General features: G+C 53.4%; 1 protein-coding gene across 5 annotated transcripts in view; it reads right to left on the bottom strand.

Annotated features, from left to right (window-relative positions):
• Positions 1-2,470: 2,470 nt before the first annotated feature.
• Positions 2,471-16,740, bottom strand: part of Nup214 (nucleoporin 214) — an 80,698-nt gene continuing 66,428 nt past the window's right edge. For 3 of the 5 annotated variants that reach the window (XM_090330827.1, XM_090330830.1, XM_090330828.1), the window contains 6 exons: positions 13,405-13,561; positions 9,191-9,343; positions 6,667-6,838; positions 4,329-4,468; positions 3,255-3,279; positions 2,471-2,988 (listed from right to left, as the gene is read on the bottom strand). In XM_090330827.1, the coding sequence (XP_090186953.1) occupies positions 2,955-2,988; positions 3,255-3,279; positions 4,329-4,468; positions 6,667-6,838; positions 9,191-9,343; positions 13,405-13,561 (681 nt within the window). In that variant the 3' untranslated portion in view covers positions 2,471-2,954. The remainder of the gene's footprint in view (positions 2,989-3,254; positions 3,280-4,328; positions 4,469-6,666; positions 6,839-9,190; positions 9,344-13,404; positions 13,562-16,740) is intronic. The other 2 variants (XM_090330829.1, XM_090330831.1) reach the window with 1 other exon arrangement.

The following is a 16,740-nucleotide window of genomic DNA, read 5'->3' as shown; positions in this document are numbered from 1 at the left end:
CCGGGCTGTGCCAAGAGCCACCCCCACTGAGAAGCTTCCCTCGCTATTCCAGCAGGTTCACGTCTCCAGACCTGGGCAAATCCGTGTTCCCTAAAACAGAAGGAAAGCAATAGAAAAGCCAGCAGCCCCGGGGTTGGGATTTCTAGTTCCTTCTGGAAAAGCTGGCTGCTGCTGAAGCCACACCATGACTCAACATCGCCCCCCTTCCTGCTCCGCCCCAGGCCAGCTGGAGCCTGGGAGGAGAGGGGCTCCGAGCCCAGGGGACACACAAGGTCCTTTCCAAAATGGACTGGGAGGGCAGGGGAGGAGGTGTCTCCCCGTGGGGGTCCTTGGGCCCCATTTCCAAAGGGAGCGGCTAGCCAGGCCTGGGGTGAGGGAAGGAGCAGCAGATGCCTGGAGCCTGTGCTGGGCCCCAAGTCCTGGGCTAAGGAATGAGGCCCCGTCCATCACTCACACCTTGGCAGAAGAGTGTGGGGCGAGTGTGTGGCTGCTGGCCCACTGTGAGGCATCCTGTGCTGGGGTGCGGGAAGTGTGCCAGGGGCTGAGGATGGAGCAGGCTGGTCAGTCAAGGACACAATATGTGGATAATTCCAAGAGCAAAAGAGTAATTGTGCTGTGAGCCTCGCAGTCGCTGAGCTGCAGCACAGGCAAGGTGGGGAGGGCCTAGACCTGCACCCCTGGGCACAGAAGGCCCTTGAGAGAAACGGTGTGGGTGTGGGTGGAGGAAGCAGCCCCTGTGGGGCTGGTGGAAGGCAGGGTGTCTGATCAACTGGAGCAGAGCGCTGTGTCTGCATCCTTAGAGGCCTGCAGGGTGGGGGAGGGCTCCACCAGGTGCAAAGCTGCTGGGGGGACCGTGGGTCTTGCTCTGCAGCCGGCACCGCTGCCCCCCTAAACAATGCAGAGAATCTCTGGCCAGGGTCGTGGTATCGATGGCATCTATTTATAAGAGCAACTGCGGCCTCGATGGGTCCCTGGCCTGACCCCTGGGGACTCTTGGGGGGGTCTCAGGAGCACTCTGCAGGAGTGGCAGAAGGAAGGGCGGGCCAGCTGTGAAAGCCCTTAGCCAGCCATCTGTGCCAGCAGAGTGGGCCAGGCCTCTGCCCTCAATCTCCCTCCTGGGCAGCAGTTTTGGGGGATCGCAAACAGGGGGAGGCAGCGGAGGGAGGGGAGGAGTTGCTGTAGTCGACAGCTGGGTGGGAGCTCGGATGCCCCTGGCACAGGTGGGCAGGGGCCGCTTCGAAGGCAGTGGGGGTCCTGGAAACACGGACCAGGTCCCAAGGGGCAGCTTGAGCTGGAGCTGGGAGCCCCATTTTCTCCCTGATGTGTCACGCGTGCTCGCCGGTGCTGCCTTCTCCTCTTCCAGGCAGATGAGGAAGCTGTCGGCAGCCCAGTGCTCCATCCGCGCATTCTCTCAGCCAGCCCGGCTCTGCAGGGCAGGGACCCTCGGGAGGCATGCCAGGCGGTGAGCTGGCTGGGAGGCTCAGCTGGCCCTGCTATCCACCACTGCAAGTGACTCCAACCCCAAACAACAACAAAAAGAGGCTGGGAATGTGGCCTAGCATTCACGAAGACCAGGGTTCAATTCCTCAGTACCACATACACAGAAAAATCCAGAAGTGTTGTGGCTCAAGTGGTAGAGCTCTACCTTGAGAAAACCCAAGGACAGTGGCCCTGAGTCCAAGCCCCAGGAATGGCAAAAAAAAAAAAAAAAAAAAAAGAACCAGGAGGGGGTAGACGGAGGCAGCACATTCCCGGGGTCCTGGCATGTCTTGGTGGGGTGTCTCTGGCAAGTACAGCTGATAGGGCTATGTGCAGAAATGTCACATGCCACTCAATGGAGGATTAGCAGAATCTAAGGTCAAGGGTTTGAGGGAACCAGCTTCTATTTATAGAGGGATCAGGGTGAGGGGAGGAGAGCTGGGGGGGGGGTGCAGGGGGAAGCAGGGAAAGTGGGTTACACTGCTCTGGGGAGTGCCGGTCGACAGGACATGTGAAGGGCAGAACCTAGCTCTCTGACCTCATCTATGCATTTCCCCATCCAGAGTCCTAAGCCAGGTATGGTAGTGCAGTCCTGTAATACCAGCACTGGGGAGGCCCAGGAGCCAAAACCAAGACCCGCATCCACAAACGGGAGTCTGTGTGGGAGCAGGGGTCCTGAGGCTGGCACCATCCCCTCCCCTCCTCTGGCTGCACCAGCGGTCATTCCCAGAGGCAAGTGCAGACGTGGTAACGCGGGAACAGAGCCTGTGGACCTGTGCCCATAGGGGCACAAGGATGAGGCTGGAGCAGAGAAACTGCTGACACGCCAGTTGAGCACACAGCTCTAGTGCCGTCCACGGAGGGTGTGGCCGCACCACACCACCCCCGGTGAGCCCGGGACCCTCAGGCAGACCATGGCATGGTGTGGCACCACGACGACGACCCAAACGAGCCCACAGCACGAGGAAATCACACTGCCTCCACAAGGAACTCATGGCTTGTATCAAATTTTTATTAAAACCTTGAAAATACAACTTCCCAATATGCAGAATTCTAAACCAAGGCCCCGCCCCCAGTTCTGTCCCGTGGCCTGTCCCTCCCAGGACGCTGCGCTGGGGGAGGGCGTGCCAGCGTCAGCCACACTGTGACCACCGCCAGCCTGGCCCATGGCTGGTGTGCCACTGTGATTTCTGGGACTGAACTGAGGCTGTGGGTGGGAGACCTTCACCCCCTCTTCTCGGGTGGGGCTCTGGTCCCAGTGGGGGGCAGATACCACTGAGGTGGAGAAAGTTCTGCTGGGCTGTGACCTGAATAAACTCACATCCATTCTGAACAGAAACAGCCCAAATGGTTTAATAGCAGGGAAAACCAACAGGAATAGACATCTGCCAGGCTTGGGTCTCTTGTTTCCCGGAGACATTCCCATCCCGGGTCCCCGCAGCCCGTCACAGAATTGCAAGCAATGTGAGCTGCACTCAGCTTCTCCAGCCGCCAAAGCCCTGGACAGACCTGCAGGGAGTGGGGGTGTCAGCGCCTGCCCCCCCATCCCCCACCCCGGCTCCAAAACCCACCACAGGCCTGGTTTCCAGACTCCCCGAGAAACCCACACTTCCCAGAAGCACCACGCAGGCCTGGAAGCTTCAGACAATACAGGGGAGGACTGGGAGAGTAGGGGATCCCCCAAGCTGCAGCAGAACGACTGGTGTGCTGCTTTCCCACCCCCCCACCTCCATTTAGTAATGACGGACAGACTCAAAATGGGAGGTGCCACTTACGAGTTGGATGATCCGAAGTTAAAGCCTGAAAACAGACAAGAGGGAAGGTCAGGGAAGGTCAGAGTAAAGCCCAGGGCTCCCTCTTCCATGTGCAGGGTGGACAGAGGCACACACAAGCCAGAGTACCTGAGGTCTTCCCTACCCCCTGCCCTGGTTCCGCTCCCCTCCCCAGCAGCACTGTGCACACAGCACTGGCAGGAGTCCCCCACTGGCATGGCTGGCCATGCCCAGCCGTGGCTCTGGCCCTGGCCGATCTTAGGTAGAGCTGGAGGCACAGAGAGGACACAGGAGCCCGTGTCAGGTGTGAAGATGCAGAGCTGCACAAACACAGTTCCATGTGCTGCACCAGGGTGCTCGCCAGGCTTTTTTTTTTTGGGGGGGGGAGGGGTGTGGGTCATGGGGCTTGAACTGGGCCTGGGCTCTTTCTCTGAGCTCCACAGCTCAGGGCTACCACCCTACCCCGGAGCCAAGCCCCACTTCCCCTTTTCTAGAGGTTAATCGGAGATAAGAGTCTCAGGTTCGTTTGTGCCTGGGCTGGCTTTGAACTGGAATCCTCCGATCTTAGCCTCCTAAGTAGCTAGGATTACAGGTGTGAGCCACCTCGCCCAACTTGCCTTTTTTTTTTTTGGCCAGTCCTGGGCTTGAGCTCAGGGCCTGAGCACTGTCCTTGGACTTTCTCAAGGCTAGAGCTCTACCACTTGAGCCTCAGCACCACTTCCGGCTTTTTTCTATGTATGTGGCACCGAGGAATCGAACCTGGGTCTTCATGCATGCTAGGCAAGCACTTTAACCACTAGGCCAAACTCCCGGCCCCTTGCCTGACTTTTTAAACAGAGCCTGCTAAGGCTGTTATTACTTGGGATTCTCAAACTCTGAAAGGAAATGTCAGTATTTTTATTATTTGCTCAGAAATGGCACAACATTGTAGGTGCAATTAAGATCTAGAAACCAGGCTTCCTTTATCACCATCTGTTTCTACAACACTAAACTTGCCACCAGACAGAGGTCCTCCCGTTGGGGGAGAAGACACAATTGGCCCAAGGGAAGGGCAGGAGGGAGGGAAAGGCTGCCTACCTCCAGAGCCTGATCCAAAGCCGGAGAATCCGCCGCTCTGGGCCCCAAACCCTGGGGTCTGCTGGGACAGCGATCCGAAGGAGGGTGCGTTCTGACTGGCTAGTGTCCCGAATGAAGTGGTGTTGTTGCTGCTCCCGAACCTGCGTGCCGGCCAGAGGGGCTCTGGTCAGTGCGGCCTCGGCCCCTCCCCAGCCCAGGATGGGTCTGATGTGTGCCAGCACAGAAGCCAGCAGGGGACAGGTATCGTTGGACCCATGCCTCTCAGAAGAGCTGGGCAGGGCAGGCAGCAGTATTGGGCTTTTCCTCCCCAGTCCTCAGTCGCTGTTTACTATTTCTCATTGGAGGCCATCTTCCTGCCCTTACTTATCCTTCCAGTGACTTTCTATGCATTGGTCCAATGAACTTTTGCTGGGAGTCTCCCTATGTCAAGCCAGGCGGGTCTCACATTCCACAGTCGAGTAATCCTCCCGCTTTGGCTCTTGAGGGCTGGGACCACAGGCCAGCGAACAGTGCCATTCGATTTGCTTTCCTTTGTGTACTAATCCTGGGGCTTGAACTCAGGGCCCCGAGCTTTTATGTTCCTATCTGATGCGCTATCACTTGAGCCACAGCTTCACTTCCTGCTTTTTGATGCTTAACTGGAGCTCAGACTTTCCTGCCAGGGCTGGCTTTGAACCACAATCTTTAGATCTCAGCCTCTGGAAAAGCTACAAGTGTGAGCCATTGGTATCAGACTTCCATTTGCTTGCATCGAGGCAGAAGATTTTTGCATGCAAAGATCATCACCCTATATAGCTGTTGCTTCTTTTTTTTTGGGGGGGGGGGGGGGAGACAGGAGAGCCAGTTTTCAGGTAATTTCAGAGATGAGTAAGTGCCATACAAACAGCTCTCCCTGTCTTGCCTCAGTCCTTATCTGGGACAACCCTGGCAGCATGTGCACGAGTGTGTGCGCACAAGGGATTCAGCTGGGACGGGGGAGGGCTCTGGGGACGAGAGGACACCCGGCTGCAGAGGAGTTCACGTCTTTGGGGAATGATGGGCAAGTGGGAGGAGAGCTACTGAAAATAGGCGTGCAGGACCCTCGTACTTGGAGTCAGGCGGGACATCCACGCAGGCTGGGGCCAGCTCTCCACCCCCACTGAGATCCCACCAGAGCTGGCCAGGATACCGCAGGGCCCTCGACAGAGATTCAACTCCTGGCTAGCACTTGGGACAAGATGGAGCTGGCCAGACAGGACTGGTGTGGGATTAGGAGTCTTTTGTACCAGTCAACTGCTGCTCTCCAGCTCTGCAGGGCTGTGTGGAAGTGAGTCCACCCTGCTGGAGCTCTGGTGAAGCCGACCCTAGAACTAGACCCTGCTCTAGAACTTTGATTCATGGGATTTCCTGAGAGAAAGGTCAAAGACGGAGGGAGCGACCTATCCAGCTGGTCCTTCCCCTCAGTAGCCAGCACGTCTGCGGAGAGCAGGGGTAAGAACATACAAGAACCCAGACATGGCAGTGCATGCCAGTAGTCCAGCTACCCGAAGTAGAAGGGGAAGGACTGTGGTGTGAGGCCAGCTGAGGCCAAAAGTTACCAAGACTCCATCTCAACCAACGAGCCAAGTGCGGCGGTGTGCACATGTATTTCCAGCTATACCTGAGATAACTGGGAGGGAGGAGGGCTGTGGACTCCAGTCCCTGGCAAAAAACTCACACTCTGAAAACAATCTAAAGCAAAAAGGGGACAGGCAGCCCAGTGGAAGAGTACCTGCCTAGCAAGTACCAAGGGCCTGGCATTGCCAAGACAAAGGATACACGTTATTTTCAAAAAGCAGCTGCCACCAGTCCCTCCACAACCGCCCTGAGCTGGCGCAGAGGGAGCGGCAAGCTGGGATATCTCCGTGTCCTCTCCTTCAACAACCACACACATCTGGGTGTGGTAAACACTGGTTTTCCTTGAGGTTCCAGCGGCTGAACTGCAATTCTGGGGTCCTCAGAAGCAGCCCACCCCTTACCCCATCATTTCCTGGAGAGAATGCGCAGGGCTGGGGCAACTGTGAGAACATCCGGGTGACTCAGTGCCAGCTGGCCCTGAGAGGTGAGTGGGAATTGTGATGCCACCCCACTAACATAGGTGCTGTGGTCTGGGGGAGAGCAGGGCTCTGGTGGTCAGCGGCCAGCAATGGCTGACAGCCACCGTGTGTGCTCCACGTAGCCTGGCTCCCTGTTCCGAGGCAAGGCCTTGAGCTCTTGGTCCCAAGTTTGAAAGTGCAGGAAGCTACTTTCTGGAGCCAGGCGGCCGGCTGGGCCGGAGGCAGTGTGAGTGGCTGTGTCCCGCCCGCCCCAAGGCACTTACCCAAATCCTCCTGCGCTGGCGGCCGCAGTGCCCTCTCCAAACACTTTGCCTCCCGTCGAGCCCAGAGGGCTTGTAAAGGCTGGGGCTGAACCGAATGCTGGCACCCCTCCAAACCCAGGGGATCCCCCAAAAGTAGGAGGGCTGCCGAACACTGGAGCAGCACCGAAGCCACCTGAGCAAAACAGAGGCAAACAAACAGAAACAGGGAGGAGGAAAGGAGCGGGAGGAGAGGACGTGAGCAGTCAGAAAGCAAATCAAAAAGGGAGAAAGGGAAACGGCACGTTAGAGATGAACACCAGAAATGATAACAGGGCCACCCTGCCCCCACTTAAACCAGAGCACAGCAGTCCTGCCGCACCGGACCCCTGGTCTCCAGACACTGCCACTCTTCTCCTGCAGCGGGTCCAGCACCAGGCGCCCTTCCTGGCCGGGAGCTGCCGGGACCCCCACTGTGACATGGCCCTCAAACGCTGGGGTCCCAACCCAGTGGCAAAATGCCAAATTCACCACCACGGCTGGCTCCAGACCTCACAGAAGCCCAAATTATGGAACTGGAGGTGGGCAGCTGCCTCGCCAGAGCCAGCGACCTGGGTCATGGCAGACGCACGCTGCCTGGCCCCTGGCCAGGCACCTCTTGTTTATTTCCAGCCTGGTGGCTGCCCACCTCTCACCACTGGCCCTCTTTCTTGGCACAGAAGCCTTTCTAAAAATGCTTGTTCTCTCTAGTCTAAGGCCATCAGTGGAGAGCGGGTTGAACCTCTTCTTAATCAAGTGACCCTCAACTGCGGGTATGGCGTGAGCGTCCAGGTGCCTTTGGCAGGGCTACTTCTGGTCATCACAGAAGAGGGTCAGGTGGTCAGGATCTGGGGCTGCTCTAAGAGGCTCCGCCACCTGCAAGAGCCGGCCTCTCTTGGCCTATGGAGGTGTCACCTCCCCACCAGACCAGGAAAGGCCAGACACTGTGTGTGCAAAGGTTCCTGGTGAACTCTCTAGCGAGCTGCTATCTTGCACCTAGGCTCTGCTGAGGCTCACATGCTGTTCTAAACCCCTTGCTGAAATTCCAAGCCACGACAGTGGAGACTGGCACATTACAAATACAACAGGCTGGAAAAAACAAAACGCGCCAAACCCCTCCCAGCTGAATTATTTAGGACTGACACAGATCTGGTTACACACAGGCCTGCGTTGTGGAAAGGGAATGAAAACTGAGAAGTCACAATATAGAAAGTACCTGTGCAGGAGAACACACACACACACACACACACACACTCGCGCACCTAACAAACACACACTGTGCTGGCAGTCACTCTGGGCTTGGTTCTGGAGTCATGTGACTCACTCCTCATGGTATGAGGTGGTCAGTTTGACTGGATGGACATACTCTGTCAGCTACCATGGTCTTGGCCCTGCAGTGGGGTGGCCAGGAGCTTCTCAAGCTTCTTCCAGAGGACTCAAAGCTCAGAACCCCTCTCATGTGCAGTGTTACAGCTGAACTGGAAGGTCTGTGGGATCCCAGTCAGCTCTCACCCCACTGTGCCCAATGCCTCTGGGGATAAAGCAGGGATCCAGACCCCGTGAGGCCACGGCCAGTCAGTTGGTACTGGCCTGTCCTCCCCTCCTGGCCCGCAGCGATGGCAATTCAGAGGTGAGTTTACTAGAGGGAGACTCGGAGCCTGGTATGAAGCTCCAAGGTGAAATTGTGGACCCACTGCTACGGCACCTGTCACACCCCCTCGCAGGAGCAGCACTGGCTAAGAACCTGGGAGAGGCCACCCCACCTCCACACGCCCACATTCCTGAGGACAGCAATCACCCCACGTCAGACCCCACGGATCCCTTCCTGCTCCAGACCCCAGTCTGTATGCGAGGAGGAGGGTCCTGTCCTCCAGCGCAGAAAAGCCAGATTCTCAAAGCAGCTGGTTATGATTCTACACACAAGAAGTTTGGCCTAGTGGGAAAGTTTGGCCTAGTGGTAGAGTGCTTGCCCAGCATGCATGAAGACCTGGGTTCAATTCCTTGGTTTGTGTACACACACACATGCACGTGCAAGCACACGCACAACTGTGTGTGTGTGAGCACCAGGGGCCATCAGGTGAGTTCTTTTTTTTTTTTTTTTTGCCAGTCCTTGAACTCAGGGCTGTCTCTCAGCTTTTTTACTCAAGACTGGCACTCTACCACTTGAGCCACAGCACCACTTTCAGCTTTTTCTGTGTGTATGAGGTGTCCAGGAATTGAACCCGGGTTTCATGCTTGCTAGGTAAGCACTCTACCGCTAGACTACACTCCCAGCCCATCAGGTGCATTCTTGTGTGCGCTTTCTCTGGGAGCTTCTGTAACTGTCTGCTCGCTCTCAGGGCTGCAGTTCACACAGTCCCACTTTCTAGCCACGCATGTCGGGAATGAAGCGGATGCTCAGGAAGTGCAGAAGGAACTGAGCAGAGAAGCCCTCCCATTGCAGCTCCTCACCCCTCCTGGACACCTAGGTGTAAGGGCACACACGGCACACCGGGAGTTGTGTGAGCACCTGTTTTACTGGGCGTGGAGAAGCCAAAGCCCTGGGATGCCACACTTCCGCCTCCAGAGCTAAATGTGCCGGCTGGCTTCTGTTCTCCAAACGACGAGCTGCCGAAGCCACCAAAGGTCTTTGCCCCGCTGTTTCCAAACAGGTTGGAGGTGTCTGTGGGGAGAGGACATGAGTTACTTCTCATAAGACCCACAGGCATGGTGCCCCGGCAAGAGGCATTGGAGTGGCTGGGCGGCATGGCAGCTTTCCGATTCTCATCCAAGCCCAGGACATGCTGGCCTCACTCTGCCAGCACCCTTTAAGTGGAGAGGAAGCCTCACTAGAAAGGGTCTGTGGAGGGCCCTCATCCCAGGGGCAACCAGAGCCACGGGTCTGCCTCAGGCCTAGGGCCTGGAGGACTCTCTGCCTTCCTTCGCCAGTCAGAGACACGAAAGCTGGAGTTGCTGGGAAGGATGCTGGAGAAGGGGCCCTGCACTCCCAGCTCTGGTCAGCAGAAGCAGCAGCGTCATGCCTGGGCCCCACGCCTCTTCTCTTTCTAAGAGGTTCACCAAGGCCCTGGACCTGGATCTGGGTTTAGTGAAGCCCTTCTGCCTGTGGTGAGTGTGGAATGGGCTCCAAGGAGTGAAGGGAAGAAGGAACTGATTCCACAGGATGGTGTGTGTATGGTTTCTTTTGTTTGCTGCAGAAATGAGGACCTGACAATCACACGTGGAGACCGTCGCTGAGCAAAATGCCAGGACTGTCTAACTTCAGACCTCTCTCTGCACAGGAGATTTGTTAGAATTCACTCACACCGTGACAGGGCAGGGAGAAGGTAGCCAGAGATTGGGCACACCAAAGACACTGGCCTGAGTCAGAGGCAAAGTGCCTGCAGCATGCAATGACGGAAAGGAGGGGGAGGGCACATCCTCTCACTCGAGAGGTGCCCGGGGAGAGCTTGAACTCAGGGACATGTGCTCCTATTTAGCTTTTTCTTTTTCGCTAAAGGCTGGCACTCTATCACTTTGAGCCACAGTTACATTTAAGACTTTTTGGAGGAAATCTCACAGACTTAGCTGGGTATGGTGGCTTGCACCTACGATGATCCTAGCTATTCAGGAGGCTGAGATCTGAGGATCAAGGTTCAAAGCCAGCCCGGTACAAAAGGACCTGACACCCTTATCTCCAATTAACCTCTAGAAAACGGGGAGTGGGGCTTGGCTCAAGGGAAGGGTGTTAGCCTTGAGTTGATGAGCTCAGAGAAGTTCCTCCATGACCCACCAAAAAAAAAAAAAGTCTCATCGACTTTTCAGCTTGGGTCAGCATTGAACCAGTATCTTTAGATCCCAGCCTGACCCCCCCCCCCACCCCCTGCAGGTCCTGGGGCTTGAACTCAGTGTCTGGACACTCTACCACTTGAGCCACAACATTACTTGCAGCATTTTTTGTCTGATACCCATCTCTGCTACTCCCCTGGCTCCCCACCCACTGCTCCCTCCTCCTGGCCTGTCTTTTCTGCTGGGCACCGGTGGCTCACACCTTGAGGCAGAGATCTGAGGATTGCGGTTCAAAGCCATCCCAGCCAGGAAAGGCTGTGAGAATCTTCTCTCCAATTAACTGACTCTCTTATTTTCAATGAACTACCAGAAAGACTGGAGGTGGAGCTTCAAATAGACTGCTAGCCTTGGCATAAAAATCTCAGGAATAGAGTTCAAGCCTAGGACTGGTGTGCACGTTCACCCACACCCATCTACACTCGTGCACTTTCCTTCATCCCTTCAAATGCACTTAAAACTTTCTGCAAACACATCCATTGTTAGTGCACAACGAAGTCAGCTAAGAGTACTAAGTACAGGGGCTGGGAGTTTGGCCTAGTGGTAGAGTGCTTGCCTAGCATTCACAAAGACCTGGGTTCGATTCCTTGGTACCACATACACAGAAAAAGCCAGAAAGGGTGCTGTAGAGATCTAGCCTTGAGAAAGCCCAAGGGCAGTGCTCAACCCCTGGGACTGGGGAAAAAACAAAAAAAGAGTACTAAGTACAGTTACAAGTGAACATATTGAAGATGAAAACCAGTGGGTGACTGGTGTTGAAGAACTAGAGAGTCTGGGGATGGAAGGAGTCCTGGGGTACAGTGCTGTTCCATTTCCACCTCTGGCTTGAGGCTACCCAGGTGGTAGCACTGAACATGGGCCTGGGGGTGGGGGGGCAGGCCCAGGTGGTGCTCGTGAGCTGGTGGTGTGTGCCAGCTCTAGCTGCCTTCTAAGGGAGGAGCTAGGAGGCCCATGACAGACTTGCACATGCTATTGAGTGTCAGCAGTGTCAGACACGGTGCTGGTGTGTCACCATGCGATCTAGGTGAGTTTTGGATCAGCCACTTTCTGATTTTGAACATTTGGGTTCCCCATCTCTGCTTCAGCATGAACCCCCTTTTATTTGTTTTACTTATCAGGATTCTGCTTAAACAGTGTATGGTTATTTTTTGGCCAATCTCGGGGCTTGAACTTCGGGCACTGGGCACTGTCCCTGAGCTTCTTTTGCTTAAGGGTAGCACTCTACCCCTTGAGCCATGGCACGATGTCTGGCTCTTTTTGTGTATGTGGTACTAAGTAATGGAACCCAGGGCTGCTTCATGCATGCTGGGTGAGCCCTCTGCCACTGAGCCACATTCCCAGCCTACTAGATTTGATTTCTTGGATCCCTTCATTCCAGGGCTCTACATCTCTCTCGGCAGACTAAGGGCTGAAGAATAACAAATTCTGATTATGTAATTTCACGTGTAAAGAGGACTGCATCTCAGAGCAAACAACCTTTCACCTGGAGATTGCTGGCGCGAACAGGGCCATCAAAGGAACAAGCTAGTGACGAGAAGAACACAGCAGGGTGGAGTTCCATGGCAAACTCACCACTGTGGGACAACATCGGCTCGGGATTGCTGAGGTCTTGCGCAGCACAGCAGCTGCAGATGCAGACATTCAACGAGAGAAGCCAAGAGGAAGACAACAGCTCAAACTTGCAACCTCCGGCAGCAGATGAATGCATACTTAAGAAAACGTTTCAAAAACCAGTTGTAGAAGCAAGTGCCAGGAGATACAGATTCAGATAAAAAGCAATAAAAAAATGTAGGCGAGGAGAACTAAAGGCACCAGCTTCCCCACAGCTGGAGCTCAAAGAAAACGCAGAATGCGATGCAGATACAAGCCCCTGCCATGTGCATGGCTTCTGCTGTCTGCCTGCACTTGCTTCAGGGCACCTCAGAGGACACTGAGACAAAGATGGGGATTTTGGGGAGAAAAGGCAGGCCAGCTCAACATGCGGAGCCTCTCCCCCAGCTCTCCTATTTATTTCATGATTATAGAGTGCATCTTATCAAAAATCAAAACAGCTGGTGGCTCATGTCCGTAATCCTAGCTACTCAGGAGCTGAGATCTGAGGATCACAGTTCAAAGCCAGCCCAGGCAGTTAAGTATGTGAGATTCTTAGCTCCTCGAATTAACCACCAGAAAACCAGAAGTAGAGCTGTGGCTCAAAGTGGTAGAGTACTAGCCTTGAGCAAAAGAATTCAGGGACAGCACCCAGGCCCTGAGTTCAAGACCCATGATCAACTATAAGAACAAAAAACTCAAATCAACCAAGCCTAGTGGTGGTGGCTCATATCTGTAAGCCTAGCTACTCAGAAGGCAGAGATCTGAAGATTCAGTCTGCCTAGGGCCGGGAGTTTGGCCTAATGGTATAGTGCTTGCCTAGCACGCATGAAGACCTGGGCTGAATTCCTTGGTACCACATACATAGAAAAAGCTGCAAGTGGTGCTGTGACTCAAGTGGTAAAGTTTTAGCCTTGGGAAAGCCCAAGCTCAAGCCACGAGTTCAAGCCCTGGGACTGGAAAAAACAACAACAACCACCCAAAACCCCCAAGCAACAACAACAACAACAAAAGCTTGCCTAGGAAAAAAATCTGTAATACTATTATCTCAAATTAATCACCAGAAAACTGAAGTGGTTCTGTGGTTCAAAGTGGAAGAGGCTTAGCCTTAAGCAGAAGAGCCTAGGCACAGTGCCAGGCTCCAATTCAAATCCCTTTCTCCTCCACCCAATCTGGACCACTCTTGCTTTGCAGCAGGATTTTAAATGGGCCTTCTAGAACCTTTGGACCCTTTAAATTTGTCGCTGAAGCTTTGACACTGCCCCAGGGATGACATTGGAGCAGGGCACGGGATGGAGAAAGGGGGCTTACTTGGGGTGGCTGTAGATCCAAAGGCCCCGCTGGCCGAGCTGAAGGGGTTTTTGTTGGCTGCGTCCTGGCTGGGTTTTCCTCCAAGGCCGCTGAAGAAGCCTCCCCCTCTCCCGGTGTTTCCAGACCCAAACACGCTCCCACTGGGAGTGGGGGACTGCTGGAAAACAAAGGGCAGGAAGTAAGGCAGGGTGAGGGTCACAGGGAAATGACAGGCCACATCCGTGGGCAGGAGGGAAAAAGCAAGAGAACTCTGATCAGCTTTGGAGGGGACACCCCAACAACCCTGGAGAAGCTGGGCCTTGGACAGGGCAGTTCCCAAGCTTGTGCATAGTAGGTGGGAACTATCTGTGTTGCTTTTGCTCTGTTGTGTCTGATACCATGCCAGGGGCGGGCAGAGCAATCCCACAAGAACTTCACCAAATAAAGAAGTCGGAGAATAATTTAGACCATCAGAGCACCACTTGTTTCCTCTGATGTCTGGCTCAACTCATTGGCAGTGGACGTCATTTCTGTAATCTGCACATGGGATTCATGACAGCTCTGTCAGCGTGGTAGGAAAATCCACTGTTGGACACTAACTCTGGGCACACTGACTCTGAGCTGCCAAGTAGCAGACTTCAGTTATTTGGAGACTGGCTTTTTAAGGATATCCAGGGGATTTGAGGAGGTGGATCCTTCAGTGAAGCTGAGCTCTCCTTGGCTGATAGTGCAGGTTTGCTGGGCCTGCAATGAGCATCGGTGCATGCGTCTGTGGGAGGTGATCCCGGGGGCAGCAATGCTGTCAGGTGGGGTTAGTACACCGCCCACCACAGATTGGAGAGTGAACCAAATGAGCTCAGAGATGAAGTACCTTCCAGAGCAGTACGTGAACACAAAACTGGCTGCTGGTCAGAAGGATGGCAAAGGGCCAGTGATAAAGTACAGTCTGTGTGCTAGGGACTCCATCTCATCCTCCTCAGCCTGCTACACCCAACAGTCACCTTGGGCCGAGACTAGGCAATGCGTAACTTGCGTGGGCAGGTCCATCCTCACTTCTGTTCACAAGTGCCAAGATCCCTCCCGACTCCCCTCCAACCCCACCCCCAGGTAGCACAATCATACTAGCAGTCTATTGGACCCCAAACACGACAAACTAGCTCTTGCCTTAGCCAAAGTCCTAATGTTCTTTCAGACTCCTTTTCTTTAGATTTCTTAAAAACAACAGGAATTCAAGCAGCCACTTGGGGACAAGTAGGAGAGTTTTACAACTAGAATCCAATCATCAAAGGCAAGGCTTTGATAACTGGTGAGCAGCCTCTGTAAGGACGGAAACCATGGCAACTGAGGTACGAACAGACAGCACACTGGGCTGGGAATGCAGAGACAGACATATACCCTAAAAACCCAGCGCAGTCTTCTATGGCTATCCACAGAAATGAGCGGGACAGGCCTGAGCATACTTCACTGAAGAAATGGGACCAGCACCATAAGTGCACTACACCGAATCCCATTCATTGCAATGGAAATAAACAGAGGCATTTTAAAGTTCAAATGGCAGAAAGCAGAAAAAGTGCAAGGCCAGGAGTTTGGCCTAGTGGTACACTGCTTACAAAGACCCAGGTTCAATTCTTTAGTACCACATTCATAGAAAAAGCTGGAAGTGGTGCTGTGGCTCAAGTGGTAGAGCTTTAGCTTTGAGAAAGCCCAAGGACAGTGCTCAGGCTCTGAGTTCAAGCCCTAGAACTGGCCAAAAAAAAAAAAAAAAAAAAAAAAAAAAGGTGCAGACTTAAACTTCCAAACACAGATTATTTTCTTTTTTCAAACTTCCAAATCTCTGCTGAGATGGTTTGCTTTCACTATTTCCTTGTAAACTTTGGAGCACAGCAGTTAAACGTCATTGTTTCTAGGTCTATCATTTGGATTATATCTAGGTTGTTATCTAATCTAAAAAACCGGATTGCAAGCCGGGTACTGGTTATTGACTCAAGTCAATAATCCTAGCTACATAAGAGGCTTCACAATTTGAAGCCAACCTGGGCAAGAAAGCCTGTGAGACTCTTTATCCCCAATTAACTATTAAAAAAAAAAAAAAAAGCCAGAAGTAGAGCCTTGGCTCAGCCGTACAGCCTTGAGCACAAAAGCTCAAGGACAGTACCCAGGCCCTGGGTTTTTTGGTGGTTAATTGCAGATAAGAGTCTCAGGTCCTTTAAAGCCTGGTCTGCTTTGAACCTTGATCCTCAGATCTCAGCCTCCTGAGTAGCTAGGGTTACAGGTGTGAGCCACCACCCTGCTTCTTTTGCCTATTTGCTTTCTACTTTTTTTCTTTTTGTTGTTGTTGTTGTTAAGTTCTCACACTTTGTGTGTAGAGAGCTCAGTCAATTTTGGCTTTACAATTGTAAGGTTCAAGTTTACCATCTTAAATACATTTTCCTTGGCTGGGAGTTTGGCCTAGTGGTAGAGTGCTTGCCTAGCATGCACGAAGACCTGGGTTCAATTCCTCAGTACCACATACATAGAAAAAAGCCGGAAGTGGTGCGGTGGCTCAAGTGGTAGAGCTCTCTACCTTTGGGAAAGTCCAAGGACAGTGCTCAAGCCCAGGACTGGCAAAAATAAAAACAAAAACAAACAAAAAATCACATTTTCCGAGCTGTCCATGTCTCCCTCTCACCTCTAGTGACTTATGGCTCTGTTAGCATAGGGTAAATGCATCCTGCAGTAATGCTCTCTGCAGGCTCCTCTTACCTCATCTTTGCAGGTGCCTGTGTGTGATATGCTGCTGCCGTGGAGCTTTGTATAGAAGCAGTAGGTCTCATTTCATTGTTTTAGTACAACTCATGATGTCTACTTTCCAACTTGTGAGATTTGGGTTATTTCCTGGTTTTAGCGATTTAGCTCGTCTTCTGGTGATGACAAGCGTTCTGGTCTCTTGGTGAGCAGTGAAGCAGATCTGTGGGTCAGCAGGACCCAAGTCCATTGAGCTGTGACACTGCGAGGTGGCTTCCCAAGGGGAGTCCACACACGTGCACACACTACCGCAACCCATGGAGGTAGCAGCTCTGCTTCCTCTCCAGAACTTAGCAAGTCACCTCCTCTATTTTAGCCATTCTGGTTTTTTGTGGGATGTGGGGCTTGAAGTCTGGGCCTGGGCACTGTCCCTGAGCTCATCAGCTCAAGGCTAGTGCCCTACACATAAGCCACAGTACCACTTGCATTTTTCTGGCTGTTAATTGGAGATAAGAGTCTCATGGACTTTAGTGCCCATTCTGGCTTTGAACCTGGATCCTCAGATCTCAGTTTCCCTAGTAGCTAGGATTACAGGTGCGAGCCACTGCTGCCTAGCTCATTTCTCTCTTTCTT

This window comes from Megascapheus bottae, chromosome 3, assembly GCF_031878675.1.
Source record: "Megascapheus bottae isolate mThoBot1 chromosome 3, mThoBot2.hap1, whole genome shotgun sequence".
In the NCBI taxonomy this organism is placed as follows: Eukaryota; Metazoa; Chordata; class Mammalia; order Rodentia; family Geomyidae; genus Megascapheus; species Megascapheus bottae.
Note: the sequence above shows the minus strand (reverse complement) of the source record. Positions and strands in the feature narration are given on the sequence as shown.